Source organism: Pituophis catenifer, unplaced genomic scaffold (genome assembly GCF_029215685.1).
Source record: "Pituophis catenifer annectens isolate HBS135680 unplaced genomic scaffold, rPitCat1.0.hap2 SCAF_3, whole genome shotgun sequence".
Taxonomy (NCBI): domain Eukaryota; kingdom Metazoa; phylum Chordata; class Lepidosauria; order Squamata; family Colubridae; genus Pituophis; species Pituophis catenifer.
In genome coordinates, this window is record NW_027256883.1 from 4,420,421 (window position 1) to 4,437,026 (window position 16,606).

General features: G+C 44.6%; 1 protein-coding gene across 6 annotated transcripts in view; it reads left to right on the plus strand.

Moving 5' to 3' along the window:
- The window catches only part of TSNARE1 (t-SNARE domain containing 1), a 296,160-nt gene that overhangs the window by 114,953 nt on the left and 164,601 nt on the right, over positions 1–16,606 (plus strand). For all 6 annotated transcript variants that reach the window (XM_070941966.1, XM_070941969.1, XM_070941970.1 and 3 more), the window contains 2 exons: positions 4,551–4,628; positions 6,030–6,099. In XM_070941966.1, the coding sequence (XP_070798067.1) occupies positions 4,551–4,628; positions 6,030–6,099 (148 nt within the window). The remainder of the gene's footprint in view (positions 1–4,550; positions 4,629–6,029; positions 6,100–16,606) is intronic.

Sequence of the window (16,606 nt, forward strand, 5' to 3'; positions counted from 1 at the left end):
TTAAGCAATAGCCTTCATACTTTTGTATATACCTGCTTAGTAGGGCTTTTGCCCCCCCCCCCCAAGGCGGTGTTCTATTTTATACAAAGTCAGCCTCTTGCCCCCAACAATCTGGGTCCTCATTTTACCTACCTCGGAAGGATGGAAGGCTGAGTCAACCTTGAGCCTGGTGAGAATTGAACTCGCAGTAATTGCAGGCAGAATAGAATAGAATAGAATAGAATAGAATAGAATAGAATAGAATAGAATAGAATAGAATAGAATAGAGCTGGAAGGGACCTTGGAGGTCTTCTAGTCCAACCCTCTGCTTAGGCAGGAAACCCTACACCACTTCAGACAAATGGTTATCCATCTTCAAACATGCACCTCAGGAAAACTTCAAAGTCATTGACAAATTACCAGTTTGAAACTTTGTAGGAAGAATGTTAATGTATTTCACTTTTTTTAAAAAAAAAATTGGTTAAACTGAACAGTTGGGCAAATCTCTTTGTATTTTAATGCTCACCTGAAAGGCTTTTCTTTCATATCCTGGCCCTGAAAAAGTTGTGGAAAACTTTTCATTTAGTTAAATCATTCTATTTAATTTATCTAACTTACTTTCTTTCTTTTCCAAACCATCTTAATTCTCTTATTTCCTCTCAATTCTCGATATTTCCATATTCTTAGACTTAAGTTGGCTTGATAAAAAAAAACAAAAACACCCTGCTCCATAATCATATATTAGGGGGTCCATAAAATACCCATTTCCTGCCGGGTTCCATTCTAAATTGTAAAATATGAGCAGGACAGAAACGAAATGGCTGAGAATTAGGGACAGTTGCTTTGTTCTTTCCAGCTCCGCTGTTTATTAATGAGCCGTCTAAATAAGGAAACAAAAGGCAAACGAAAACAAGTTAATTAAAAAAAAAATACATAATGTCAGGCGAGGTTTGATTAAAACCTTGATTGCAAGCTGGAACACGCTTTTCTATTTCTGCTGATTTTGCAATCATAAATCACGGCTAAACTTCGTGCCCCGGAAAGGTGAAAATAGGTTTTTTTTGACGGTTTGTCCTTCAGTCGAAAAAAAATTATCCTTGGAGGGGACGCAGAAAGAAGTTTGGAAAGTTGAAGGTATTAGGAATTAGAATAGAATAGAATAGAATAGAATAGAATAGAATAGAATAGAATAGAATAGAATAGAATAGAATAGAATAGAATAGAATAGAACAGAACAGAACAGAACAGAACAGAACAGAACAGAATAGATCTGGAAAGGACCGTGGAGGTCCAGCTCTCTGCTCACCAGGAGAACCTATACTATTTCAGACAAGTGTCTGTCCAGTCTCTTCTTAAAAACCACCAGTGATGAAGCACTCACAAGTTCTAGTGGCAAGCTGTTCCACTGGTTAATTGTCCTCACTGCTAGGAAGTTTTTCCTCAATTCCAGGTTGCTTCTCTTCTTGATTAGTTTCCGTTCATTGTTTCTTGTCTTGTCTTCTGGTGCTTTGGAGAATAATTTGACCCCCTCTTCTCTGTGTAAGCGCCTCAAATATTGGAGTACTGCTTTTTACTCTTTCGGGGCTGCTCTTTTACCATTTACCCTTACCACAACCTTTCTTCTTCTCCTCCCCTTCTCTTCCTTCCTCTTTCTCCTCTTACTTTCTTCGTTCTTCCTCTCTTTCTCTTTCCTACTTCCCCTTCCCTTCCCCCACTCCTCTCTTCTTCAAACTATTTAATGATTTTAATTAATGTTAACTAGATATTGTATATTTGTATATTTGTATTTTAATTCTGGCTGTACACCGCCCTGAGTCCTTCAGGAGAATGGGCGGTATATAAATAAAATTATTTATTATTATTATTATTATTATTATTATTATTATTATTATTATTATTATTTAATCTTTGGTGAGATTCACAGCCTTTGAGGCTGGTTAATAGCTCAGCAGCTCGAGTCCTAACCAAGGACCTAGGAACTGTTAAGGTATTGTCGGAGGATGTAAGCTGTTCCGAGTAAGGTGGTTTTTTGTAGAATCAAAGTGTTCAAGTCCGGCAAATTTAGAATTTCTAAATAGCGGGGTAGCCCTTTGGGTATTGCTCCGAGGGCTCCAATTACAATCGGGACAACACACGATTTCTTTTTCCACAGTCGCTCAACTTCAATTTGCAAGTCCTGGTACTTTGTGATTTTTTCTTGCTGCTTATCTTCAATCCGTGCATCACCAGGTATTGCAATGTCAATGAACCATACTTTTTTCTTTTCAACTATTGTTATGTCAGGTGTGTTGTGGACCAAGTGCCTGTCAGTCTGAATCCTAAAGTCCCACAAGATCTTGAGTTTCTCATTCTCTAAAACTTTCTCAACCTGATGTTCCCAGTGGTTTTTGCTGTACTCAAATCCAAACTTCTGGCACAATTTCCGATGATGATGATGATGATGATGATGATGATGATGATGATGATTTTCCCCTTCTAGCCTTCTCTTCTACTCTTCTTTCTCCTCCCTTTTCTTCCTCTCCTTTTCCCTTTCTTCTTTCTCTCACTCTCCTCTCCTCTCCCTTCCTCTCTCTCTACTCCTTTCCCTCTCTCTTGTTGTTTAATGACTGTACATGTAAATGTGTTTATGAAAAATAAAAATAAAAACTTTTTTGAAAAAAAAATATTGGAGTACTGCTATCGTGTCACTCCCAATTCTTCTTTCCTTTAGAGTAGCCAGACCCAAAATCCTGCAGCCGTCCTTCCTATGTTTTAATCTCCAGGCCTTTGATCGTCTTAGTTGCTCTTCTCTGAACTTTTTCCAAACTCTCAAAATCTTTTTTAGTATGGTGACCAAAACTGGTTGCAGGATTCCAAGTGTGGCCTTACTTGGGCTTTATAAAGCGGTACTAATACTTCACGTGATTTTGATTCTATGCCTCTGTTTCCACAAACCCAGGATTGTATTAGTTTTTTTGTTTTTTTTTTAAATTTGATTTATATGCCGCCCTTCTCCGGAGACTCAGGGCAGCTTACAATGCGTTAAGCAATAGCCTTCATTCTTTTGTATATTTTATACAAAGTCAGCTTATTGCCCCCACAAACTGGGTCCTCATTTCACCCACCTTAGAAAGGATGGAAGGCTGAGTCAACCTTGAGCCTTGGAGAGATTCGAACCAACAGAAATTGCAGGCAGCTGTGTTAATAACAGGGTGCACTAAACCACTGTACTATCAAGGCTCTTTTTGGTTGCTGCCACACACCGTTGGCTCATGTTTAAGTGATCGTCCGCTAGGACTCCAAGGTCCCTCTCACAGTAACTGTTTTTGAGCCAGGCCTCGCCCAATCTGTATTTTTACCTTCAAATCCAGAAGCACACACAGGTAAACTGATGCAGCAGGATTCATGACTATCGCTCAATAGTAGTAACTGTGAGAGGGATCTTGGAGTCCTAGTGGACAACCATTTAAATAAGAGCCAGCCGTGTGCAGCAGCGGCCAAAAAAGCCAACACAGTTGGCCAACACAGCCCTGAGTTCTAGGCTGCATAAACAGGGATAGAATCAAGATCACGTGAAGGGTTAATACCACTTTATAAGGCCTTGGAAAGGCCACACTTGGAATATGGCATCCAGTTTTGGTCCCACGATGTAAAAAAAGATGTGGAGACTCTAGAAAGAGTGCAGAGAAGAGCAACAAAGAGGATTAGGGGACTGGAGGCTAAAACATATGAAGAATAGTTGCAGGAACTGGGTATGTCTAGCTTAATGAAAAGAAGGACTAGGGGAGACATGATAGCAGTATTCCAATATCTCAGGGGCTGCCCCAAAGAAGAGGAGGTCAAACTATTCTCCAAAGCACCTGACGGTAGGACAAGAAACAAATGGTGGAAACTAATCAAGGAGAGAAACAACTTAGAACTAAGGAGAAATTTCCTGACAATGAAAACAATTAATAAGTGGAACAACTTGCCTGCAGAAGTTGTGAATGCTCCAAGACTGGAAATTTTTAAAAAGATGTTGGATAACCATTTGTCTGAAGTGGTGTAAGGTTTCCTGCCTAAGCAGGGGGTTGGACTAGAAGATCTCCAAGGTCCCTTCCAACTCTGTTATTCTATTCTGTTATTCTATTCTATTCTACTGTTACACAAACATACAGGAGAATATAGATAGTCCTCGACTTACAACAGTTTGTTTAGTGACCATTACAAAGTTCACCCAAAATGACCGTGGCAGGATCCCCTTGGTCATGGGATCAAAATTCAAAATGCTTGGCAACTGGCATGTACTTATGACGATTGTGGTGTCTTGGGGTCACACAATTCCCTTTTACGACCTGACTAGCAAAGTGGTACTAACTGAACAACTTAACAACGGTGGCAAGATTGTTCATGAAATGGGGCAAAACTCACTAAACGATTGTCTCGCTTAACAACAGAAATTTTGGGCTCAATTGTGATCGTAGGTTGAGGATTAATTGTCTTAGGGAATTATACATGCCATTAATGTTTACGTTGGACTTGATGTGCAGTCTGTGATCTGATCTAACAACATTTTTTTTTCTCTCTCTCTCTCTGTTTCTTCTCTTTTCTAGCCACCCAGATTGATCCGAACGAAATTCAAGATATTTTTCAAAGTACTTCCACCAACGTTTTCCGAATTAATGCCAACGGTTCGTATGTCAAAACATCTTGGAAGGTTAATTCCCTGCATCTTTTGTGTGCAAATATTTAAAAAACAAAAAAACTGAAGGGAGTGGGGAGGAGAGAAACAGAAGAAATAATTTTCCACGCAAAGAAATATATACCATCTTTTTTATTATTATTATTATTATTCTTTAACAAGGAGTAAAAATAGTTTGCCGTATGGCCTGCTGAAGATGTACAGATGCGCTTTTGACATGGAACAATGGTGTTGTGTTTTTGTGATATCGTCTGTGGCATCACAGCTTTGGAAACGAACAATCCAGATTTGTCCTTCAAGGTGTTGCATAATTATCATACTGATTTGCAAATTAAATCTGGGTAGGCAAAGAAGGAAGAGGGGAAGGAAGGTGAAGTTATGCCTATATCGAGTGGCGATTTTTACCTCCTTCCTCGCTTCTTGGGGGGGACGGGAGGCATCTAAAAAGTATCGGTGCTCATTTTGGAGTTGTTCCAATTGGTGCTTCTTCAAAAGGCAACGGGACTTTGTTTTTGCTTTTTTCCTTGAAGATGTTTCGCTCCTCATCCAAGAAGCTTCCACAGTTCTGACCAAATGGTGGAAAATAGAAGGATTTATATCCCTTTGCAGACAGCTGGCCATTTGCACTCTTTCTGAGAGTTGTTGAGGCGACTTGGAGTTTTATCTGTGCCTTCGGGGTCACCTGAAGAGTGCAAATGGGTGTGAAATCTTCTTGGAATTGCTGAAAATTGACTGTATTGTAAGTTCCAAGAAGGTATATATTTAAAGGACTGCCCCAAAGAAGAGGGAGTCAAGCTATTCTCCAAAGCACCTGAGGGCAGGACAAGAAGCAATGGGTGGAAAGTAATGAAGGAGAGAAACAACTTAGAACTAAGGAGAAATTTCCTGACTCTGAGAAAAATGAGCCAGTGGAACTCCTTGCCTCTAGAAGTTGTGAGTGCTCCAACATTGGAGGCTTTTAAGAAGAGATTGGACAGCCAATTGTTTGAAATGCTATAGAACAGTGATGGCTAACCTTTTTGCCATTGCGTGCCAAAAGTGGGAAGGACCACGGGAGGGCATGGACGTGTGACCCCCCTCACGCTCTCCCTGCTTTTGGTACGCAATGGCATGGTGGGCCCGGTAGGCTTGCTTTTTGCCCTCCCCAGGCTCCAGAGGCTTTCTAATGTGCTTCTTATACTCCGAAAAATATGGTAATTCCGTCTGACTAAAGTTTGGACTTGGACTTTTAAAAAAATGAGAATTCCCTGTTAAACAATAGTCAAGTCATGTTGTTATTGCTCCAATTGCAGTTCTGAACTGCAGCTCCAATCTTGTTTCTGGTACGAATGCTGGCTGTGCTTTCCGGCCAACACATTTTCATAAAAATTTGTCTTTATTTTTTTTCCAGTGACATCTCTGGAAAGAAGTCTCAAATCTCTGGGGACAGAAAACGACACACCGGAACTGCGTGACGGCCTGTGAGTCTCTTTGCAACCTCCAGATTGGTTTATGTGGTGTGACGTTGCGGTTAAATTTCCAACGCAGGAGAAGCTCCGAGGCACAAAATTTTGTCCCTTGAGACGATGCTGGGATGTCATTTTTAAATGAAACGTGTTGCGTGGGGTCTGTGTAGTTCTTTCTCTCGTAGGAGGAGTTATTTTTAATGATAGATAGTTGGATTTTGGGATTGTTCCTTACTCTGAGCTTTCAGGTTGTGGAGAATTTCACTAAAGTTGTGGAGAATTTCACTGACACCCTAGATCTATGATGGCGAACCTATGGCACGCGTGCCACAAGTGGCACATGTAGCCATATCGGTGGGCACACAAACTCAGGTGGGACTGGAAGTTGGCAATCGGGCTGTTTCCGGCCTCTGGAGGGCCTCCAAGGTGGTGGGAAAGGCTGTTTTTGCCCTCCCCAGACTCCTAGAAAGACTCTGGTGGCTCAGGAGAGCAAAAAATGGGCCTACCTTGCCATCGCGTGCCAGGAATGGAGGGAGCGTGGGGGGGGTGTCACACGCGCATGCGCAGGGACAGGGCACATAGAATTATGGGTGTGGGCACACGTGTGCGTAACTCCCCTCAATCCTGGTACACGATGGCAAAAAGGTTAGCCATCACTGCCCTAGATGATAGGCTCAAAATCCAGATGGATCTTGATAGACTCGAACCCTGGGCCCTATCTAACAAAATGAAATTCAATGTAGAGAAAAGTTAAGTCTTACACTTAGGCAAGAAAAACCAAAAGCACACATATAAACTGGGGGAAACCAGGCTTAATAGCAGTGACTGTGAGATCTTGGTGTCTTAGTGGACAACCAGTTAAATATGAGCCAACAGTGTGCAGTGGCAGCCAAAAAAGCCAACACAATCCTAAATTGCATTAACAGAGGGATACAATCAAGTTCAAGGGAGGTACTAATACCACTCTATAAAGCCTTAGTAAGACCACACCTAGAGTACTGCATCCAGTTTTGGTCACCACACTATAAAAAAGATGTTGAGACTCTAGAAAGAGTGCAGAGAAGAGCAACCAGGATGATGAGGGGACTGGAGACTAAAACATATGAAGAACGGTTGCAGGAACTGTGCATGGTTGGTCTAATGAAGAGAAGGACCAGGGGAGACATGATAGCAGTCTTCCAATATTTGAGGGGCTGCCACAGAGAGGAGGGGGGGTGAAGCTGTTTTCCAAAGCACCTGAAGGCCAGACAAGGAATAATGGATGGAAACTGTTCAAGGAGAGATTCAACCTAGAAATGAGGAGGAACTTTCTGACAGTGAGAACAATCAACCCATGGAACAGAAGTTGCATCCAGAAGTTGTGGGAGCTTCATCACTTGAGACTTTCAAGAAAAGATTGGACTGCCATTTGTCAGAGATGGTGTAGGGTCTTCTGCTTAGGTGGGGGGTTGGACTAGATGACCTACAAGGTTCCTTCCAACTCCATTAATCTGAAATCCAAATGACAAAGTTGGTCTATTAGGAAGAGGACTGGATGTAAAACTACAAATATCTCATTTTATCTTAATGACCCTATATAAATCTTTGACGTTACAAGTAGCTCTCAACTTACAACAGTGCAGAGTTGCAACAGCCACTGGAAAAAAAGTGACTTATGACCATTTTTCACACTTAGCGACCGTTGCAGTTTTCCCATGGCCACTTGATCCAAAGTTCAGAGGCTCGACAACGGACTCATACTTATGACGGTTGCAATGTCCCAGGGTCACACAATCCCCTTTTGCAACTTTCTGACAAGCAAAGTCAAGGGAGCAGCCAGACTCGCTTAATAAACCGTGTTCATAACTTAACATCTGAAGTGATTCACTTAACAATGGTGGCAAGCATGGTCGTAAAGTGGGGCAAAGTTAGCTTAACAACCATCTCACTTAACAACCGTCTCGCTTAATGAAAGAAAAGTTGGGCTTAGTTGTAGTCATAAAACGACGACTACCTCGCTCACTATCCAGAATTTTGATTAGAATCTGGGTTTTTTTTTAAAGGGTTGGCTTTGGTGGCACCTTGTAGCCATCATTGTTCTTTGAAGCCCCTCAAAGAAGTGAGACCAGAATATCTAAGAGACTTCGTTTTCTCCAGGCTCCAGTTGTAACGGAGACGGGACTTCCAGAATCGTGGTTAAGCTGGGTGTCAGGGTTCCGACCAATGCCCTAATTAAATCATGAGTCTCGAGCCAAGCTTCAAAAGAAATCCAGTTATTTATTAGGAGCTTCATGTCGGCACGTTCCCAAGTGAAGCCAGCTCTGACCCTACGTAATTTACATTCCAATTATGACCCTGTTTTCCCCCTCCCCTCAGGGTGTGTCATCAATCACATTCACCAACGGAGCAATTTCGTGGGTTGTAGAAGTCACTCCCCTCGGCTGCTGTAGGTAACCCTGGGATACAGCCTTGAGAGAGATAAGCGTGGGATGTGCATCTGTCTTTGGCTGCTGTGCCATTTTGCCAGTTTCCCATCCCCCTTGGTCTATGGCAACTCGAGAGCAGGCCAGGGATGCTTTGCGAGTTGACACTGGGTCCACTCGATTCTTCATATGATGGCTCTTGATAGCTTCAAAAAATGCAGATTAGTTGAGATAGCTTACTACTAGCTTTTCAGGATAGACCAAACTCATTAACCTTGGTAACACAGTGGTCTAAAGCACCCTGTTATTAAGACCAGCTGCCTGCAATTACTGCAGGTTCGAATCTTGCCAGGCTCAAGGTTGACTCAGCCTTCCATCCTTTCTAAGGTAGGTAAATTGAGGACCCAGTTTGTGGGGGCAATAAGCTGACTTTGTATAAAAAGATATACAAAAGTATGAAGGCTATTGCTTAGCGCATTGTAAGCCGCCCTGAGTCTCTGGAGAAGGGCGGCATATAAATCAAATTAAAAAAGAAAAAGAAAACCAACGTTATGAAGGCTGGTATTATTTTTGTTTGATGGTTTATAACAACAGAATAGGGTAAAGACAAACAGCAAACTCCATTATTCGGGATTTCGAAGAGTATCTTTGAGGTCTAGTTAGATTCTTTTGTATATGATCTTGTCTAAAGTGGATGCCATGTAATAATTAATAATAAGAATTGTGATCAAGCTTTCTTGGTTTTAAAATCTTCAGTGTTAGAGTTACCTGCTGGAAATGCGAGGAGGAGGAGGAGGACTGTGGGGTGTTTGGTCTTCTGTGAGCTTTATTACCCAACTAGGTAACATCATCAGTGCTAGAAGGGAGTTGGGTTTGCAGGGAGGAAGAGGAGGAACGGGGGAAAAAGAGGAGGAGGAGGATTATTTCTAAAACTTGAATGACTAGGTATAAAGGTAATATATTTTCCCTCTAGCTCACTGAAGTTTAAGAAAGCATCATGGATTGAAGCAAGATAGCAATGGAATAAAGCAAAGAAAATACATAAATAAGCAGTATGAAGCCTTTCACATTTTTGATTAAGGGATTTTAAAGGGCTTAAGAGAAAACTGCCATTTTTTTAATCCCTGCAGTGCCCAGTGAATGTACATGTATGCATCTTTCGGTATTAGCATTTTTAATGGGGGGGCTAAGATTTTAATAATAAATCTTCCTTGTACTTTTTAATCTGCTTGTCCACGTTTTATGAATATGAGTCCCATCGGTGTTTTGGAAACGATGCTGGGAGTAAATTAATACGTTAAACCTTTGAAAGAAATACCTTCTTGGTTTAAGATCAATGCAGTTTGGATTAGGTTTCTCTAGAGACGAAGTGTTCAGCCAATCTGACAGTCTCTTTGATTGGTGACGAGCCTGAAAAAAACAGAGATATAAATTCTAAATCATTTAGAAAACGGATTCTCTAATGGGGAAGGTTGAGACCAAGGCTGGGCATGGGAGCCAAACTTCGCTGATTTTACCTGCTGTTCCCCCAAGATCTTTTTTTTTTAATTTGATTTATATGCCGCCCTTCTCCGGAGACTCAGGGCGGCTTACAATGCGCTAAGCAATAGCCTTCATCCTTTTGTATATTTATACAAAGTCAGCTTATTGCCCCCACAAACTGGGTCCTCAATTTACCCACCTTAGAAAGGATGGAAGGCTGAGTCAACCTTGAGCCTGGCGAGATTCGAACCTGCAGTAATTGCAGGCAGCTGGTCTTAATAACAGGGTGCTTTAGACCAGTGGTCCCCAACCCCCGGTCCGCGGACCGGTGCCGGGCCGTGGAGTACCTGGCACCGGGCCGCGCAGCGGCCGGGGGACATGAACACTGCAGCGCAAAGGCTCCTGGGCCGTGCGCAAAAGCTCCTGGGCCATGCGCAAAAGCTCCTGGGCCGTGCGCAAAGGCTCCAGGGAAGAGAGCCCCGCGCAGGTACGCACGTGTGGCCCAAAGCCTCCACCCCTGCGCGTGCTCAGCGGGCCACGGTAAAATTATCAAAGGCTGATTGGTCCGCGGCGATAAAAAGGTTGGGGACCACTGCTTTAGACCACTGTACTACCAAGGCTCTTTGCATGGTGGGTTAGGTAAAAATCAAGAAGGAAACGTTATGTCTATGGAGAAAACAACCACCACACCAGCAGTGACAGGGCAAGCAGCTGGTATATAAACAGAGGGCAAACCCCACTCCGTTCTAGCACTAATGAGCCCCTTCCCTCCTTCCCTCCTTCCCTCCCTCTCTCCCTCCCTCCCTTCCGTTTCCTTCCTCCTACCCTTTCTTCCATTTTCTCTTTCCTTCCTTCCTTCTTTCCTTCCTTCCTTTCCCCTCTCCCTCCCTGCTATTTCTTTCCTCCCACCCTTTCTTCCATTCTCTCCCCTCCATATTTCCTTCCTTCCTTCCTTCCTTCCTTCCTTCCTTCCTTCCTTCCTTCCTTCCTCCCTCCTTCCTTCCTTCCTTCCTTCCCTCCCTCCCTCCTTCCTTCCTTCCTTCCTTCCTTCCTTCCTTCCCTCCCTCCTTCCTTCCTTCCTTCCTTCCGTTTCCTTCCTCCTACCCTTTCTTCCATTTTCTCCTTCCTTCCTTCATTCTTTCCTTCCTTCCTTCCTTCTTTCCTTCCCCCTCTCCCTCCCTGCTATTTCTTTCCTCCCACCCTTTCTTCCATTCTCTCCCCTCCATATTTCCTTCCTTCCTTCCTTGTGTCCTTCCTTCCTTCCTTCCTTCCCTCCCTCCCTCCCTCCCTCCTTCCTTCCTTCCTTCCCTCCCTCCCTCCCTCCTTCCTTCCTTCCGTTTCCTTCCTCCTACCCTTTCTTCCATTTTCTCCTTCCTTCCTTCCTTCTTTCTTTCCTTCCTTCCTTCCTTCCTTCCCCCTTTCCCTCCCTGCTATTTCCTTCCTCCCACCCTTTCTTTCCATTTCTCTCCCTCCTCCCTATTTTCTTCCTTCCCTTCCTCCCCCCCCTCCCCCCCCCCTCTCTCTCTCCTTCCTTCCTTCCTTCCTTCCTTCCTCTCTCAAAATCTTTACTTTCCAGCATTTTCTTGGAAACTGCCTAATATATATATATATTGAAAGGGCTGATTCCTTAATCCAAAGGAGTTGAGAACCAGTGAAATCCTCACTGAGGGCCTATCAGAGGGTTGGCAAAATCCTGGAGCTTTATGTCAACCTCGAAAGCACATTTCTAGAGATAGCGTCACATTCTCTAAGCGTTTCATTCGAACATCAGGCTGAACGGTTACTTAACTTGTCTCGTCTGCCCGAGTAATGAGTTGCTTAATCTGGCATATTTGGGGGAAAAGAATAAGCTTAGCATTTCTGACTCTGCGCCCAAAGGATCAGCTCTGACCTGTCTTTGGTGAACCAAGAAAAACCTCGCAAAGTTATTGGAGCAACATTTGAATGAAGCAACTTCCTTTTCCTCTGGAAATTTGTCACAGGATGCAATTTCCAGTGGTGAGAAAAATGAGGTTTTGCCCCTCGGCAAGGAACACCAAATGCAAAGGTATAGAATAGGTGGTACCTGGTTCAACATTATTAATTGTAAAAGGGACCTAGGAGTACTGATAGACAATCTGTCAGAGTTTGTTGCAGAAATAATCCAGAAAACACATACAGGTAAATTGATTCAGCGGGATTCATTAACTTCTTTATATACATAATAAAACATGAAATAAATTTACAATACCAATAGCAGATTCATCCAATGTAGCAGTTACAAACAAAACACAAGGCAGGAGAGAACAGTTAGTTTCATTTCAGCAGAACAGACTAGTTTCAGTTTCTCTGCACAGACTCAGAAGCTGCAGACTAAGACACACACTGGCTGCAGTCTGTCTCAGCTCCCAAACAGCTTTCACTGTCTGACTTAATTGCTATGCCTATACATTGGCTGACCTTGTTACCATGTCCTATTCCAGTTGATGAATATACTCTTGCCCCAATCACTTAAGTATGAGCCAGCAATGTTAGGCAGCAGCCGAAAAGGCCAACACAATCCTAGGCTGCATTAACCGAGGGCTAGAATCAAGATCACATGAAGTGTTTAACACCGCTTTACAAGGCTTTAGTAAGGCCACACTTGGAATATTCCATTCAGTTTTGGCTTCCGTGATATTAAAAATATATATGTTGAGTTGAGATTCCAGAAAGAATGCAGAGAAGAGCAAAAATAAATAAATAAATAAATAAATTAGGGGACTGGAGGCTAAAACAGATGAACAGTTGCAGGAATTGGATATGTCTAAGTTTAATGAAAAGAAGGATTAGGGGGTGACAAAGTTCCAATATAGGAAGGTGTTAAGGATATTCTTGGCTCATAACCAAGAACAGGACAGGGGCTGTTCCTCTGTCCTGGTCCTATTAGACCTCTCAGCGGCTTTTGATACCATCGACCATGGTATCATGCTGCACCGGCTAGAGGAGTTAGGGGTGGGGGGCACCGTTCTACGGTGGTTCTCCTCCTTTCTCTCTGACCGGTCGCAGTCTGTGTTGACAGGGGGGCAGAGGTCGACCCCGAGGCCCCTTGTATGTGGGGTGCCACAAGGGTCGGTCCTCTCGCCCCTTCTGTTCAACATTTATGTGAAGCCGCTGGGTGAGATCATCCGTGGTTTCGGGGTGAAGTACCACGCTGATGATACTCAGCTGTACATCTCCACCCCGGACCACCCCAATGATGCCCTTGAAGTGATGTCCCGGTGCCTGGAGGCCGTGCGGATCTGGATGGGGAGAAACAGACTCAGGCTCAACCCATCCAAGACTGAATGCTGTGGTTTCCGACATCCCGATATAGTCAGTTGGTGCCATCGCTGACTATTGGGGGCGAGTCACTGGCCCCCACGGAGAGGGTTCGCAACTTGGGTGTCCTCCTGGACTCACGGCTGTCTTTAGAAGAGCACATGACGGCCGTGGCCAGGGGGACTTTTTATCAGGTCCACCTGATTCGCCAGTTGCGTCCCTTTCTGGATCGGGACTCGTTAAATACGGTCACTCATGCTCTTGTTACTTCCCGCTTGGACTACTGCAATGCTCTCTACATGGGGCTCCCCTTGAGGAGCACCCGAAGGCTCCAGATGGTCCAGAATGCGGCCGCGCGGGTGGTTATGGGAGCGACGTGGCGGTCCCATGTGACTCCCCTCCTGCGCGAGCTGCACTGGCTCCCGGTGGTCTTCCGGGTGCGCTTCAAGGTTTTGGTTACCACCTTTAGAGCGCTCCATGGCATCGGACCGGGGTATCTACGAGACCGCCTTCTGCTACCAATAGCCTCTCACCGACCAGTACGCTCCGATAGAGAGGGGCTCCTCAGGGTGCCGTCGGCCAAACAGTGTCGACTGGCGGCCCCCAGGGGGAGAGCCTTCTCTGTGGGGGCACCTACCATCTGGAACGAGCTCCCCCCAGAGATACGGAAGATCCCGGACCTGCGCACGTTTCGCCGTGCTCTCAAAACTTTTCTATTTCAGCAAGCTGGCCTGTCCTAACTCCCCATCTTTTAAATTTTTTAATTTGTGATTTTATAAATTGGGTGTTTTAATCTGTGTTTCGGCCGAAATATTTAATAATTTTAAGGGACTTTTTTAATATTTGGATTATCTGTATTTTATCTTGGCTGTTCACCGCCCTGAGTCCTTCGGGAGTAGGGCGGTATAGAAATTTGATTAATAAAATAATAAAATAAATAAAATAACCAAAGTTATGGGTTATTGAGCAGAGTACCCCTTGAGTATGCAAATGAAATCAGCTGAGAGTAAATAACCACAGTTAATATACTGGCACACTGAGTTGTGGTAGTCTTTTACTTTTAGAAAAAAGAAAAGCAAAGTCCAATAACAATCCAAGTCATACACAGATAAGGCGATAGTCAAAATATCAATTCAGGGATATTCCATGTACAAAGTCTTCTTACCAGTTGTTGTCATTACACAATAAAACAGTTCTTCTTGAGTTTCAAACAGGAACAAGTTCAGTATTAAGTTCAGACAGGTGCAGGTCTTGAGAATGTTATCTGGGATGAGTTTGATCCTGTGACCCCTGAGGACATGGACAGGATTCTGGGTAGACTGAACGCGACCACTTGTTTATTGGACCCGTGTCCTTCCTGGTTAGTACTGGCTTCCCGGGAAGTGACACGAGGCTGGCTCCAGGGGATTATAAACGCTTCGCTGAGTGAGGGTGACTTTCCCGCCGCCTTGAAAGAGGCGGTGGTGAGGCCTCTCCTCAAGAAGCCTTCCCTGGACCCGGCAATGTTGGTAAATTATCGTCCGGTCTCCAATCTTCGCTTTGTTGCGAAGGTTGTTGAGAGTGTGGTCGCGCAACAGCTCCCCCAGCACCTGGATGAAACGACGTATCTGGATCCGTTCCAGTCGGGCTTCGGCCCGGGTACAGCACGGAAACGGCATTGGTCGCGTTGGTTGATGATCTCTGGAGGGCTCGGGACAGGGGGTGCTCCTCTGTCCTGGTCCTGTTAGATCTCTCAGCGGCTTTTGATACCATCGACCATGGTATCATGCTGCACCGGTTGGAAGAGTTGGGGGTGGGAGGCACTGTGTTGCGGTGGTTCTCCTCCTTTCTCTCTGACCGGTCGCAGTCTGTGTTGACAGGGGGACAGAGGTCGACCCCGAGGCCCCTCATATGTGGGGTGCCGCAAGGGTCGGTCCTCTCGCCTCTCCTGTTCAACATTTATGTGAAGCCGCTGGGCGAGATCATCCGTGGTTTCGGGGTGGAGTACCATCAGTACGCTGACGACACCCAGCTGTACATCTCCACCCCGGATCACCCCAACGATGCCCTTGAAGTGATGTCCCGGTGCCTGGAGGCCGTACGGATCTGGATGGGGAGGAACAGGCTCAGGCTCAACCCATCCAAGACTGAGTGGCTGTGGTTTCCGACGTCCCGATATAGTCAGTTGACGCCATCACTGACTATTGGGGGCGAATCATTGGCCCCCACGGAGAGGGCTCGCAACTTGGGCGTCCTCCTGGATTCAGGGCTGTCTTTAGAAGAGCACTTGACGGCCGTGACCGGGAGGATTTTTCATCAGGTTCGCCTGATTCGCCAGTTGCGTCCCTTTCTGGATCGGGACTCTTTACGCACGGTCACTCATGCCCTTGTCACCTCCCGCCTGGACTATTGCAACGCTCTCTACATGGGGCTCCCCTTGAGGAGCACCCGGAGGCTCCAACTGGCGCAGAGTGCGGCCGCGCGGGTGGTAATGGGAGCGACATGGCGTTCCCATGTAACACCTCTCCTGCGTGAGCTGCACTGGCTCCCGGTGGTCTTCCGGGTGCGCTTCAAGGTTTTGGTTACCACCTTTAAAGCGCTCCATGGCTTAGGACCCGGGTACTTGCGGGACCGCCTACTACCACCAATAGCCTCCCACCGGCCGGTACGTTCCCATAGAGAGGGGCTCCTCCGGGTGCCGTCAGCCAAACAATGCCGACTGGCGGCCCCCAGGGGGAGAGCCTTCTCTGTGGGGGCACCTACTATCTGGAACGAGCTCCCCCCAGAGATACGGAGGATCCCGGATCTGCGCACCTTCCACCGCGCCTTAAAGACCTTACTATTTCACCAGGCCGGCCTGGCCTAATTTTCCCCCTCTTTTATAAAAGATTTTTAAAATTTTAAATATCTTTTAGTATTTATATATTCAATTTTAAATTGGTTTTAAAAGTTTGGGGTTTTAAATTTGTCGGGGCCAAAATTATTTAATTTGATTTTATTCTATTTTTTAAATTTTGTATTGTATGTGTTTTTATTGTCTGGCTGTGCACCGCCCTGAGTCCTTCGGGAGTAGGGCGGTATAGAAATCTAATAAATAATAATAATAATAATAATTAAAACATTCAATAAATAGTAGAAAGCAACAAGTAGCTATGATCAAACAGTGATCATACAGAGAGATCAGGTAGAGAGTAACAGCAAATAAGCAGATAAAATGGTGTTGTGTTCTTAAGCCGTGATTCAGGTTTCCCCTTAAGTACATTGGCTACAGCTTAGCTTAGCCAATCAGGATACAGGATGATGCAATACAGTCTTAAAGCAATATAATGCCTTTTGACAAACATGTATTGATAGTTTATATATTGCCTGACCAACTAGTT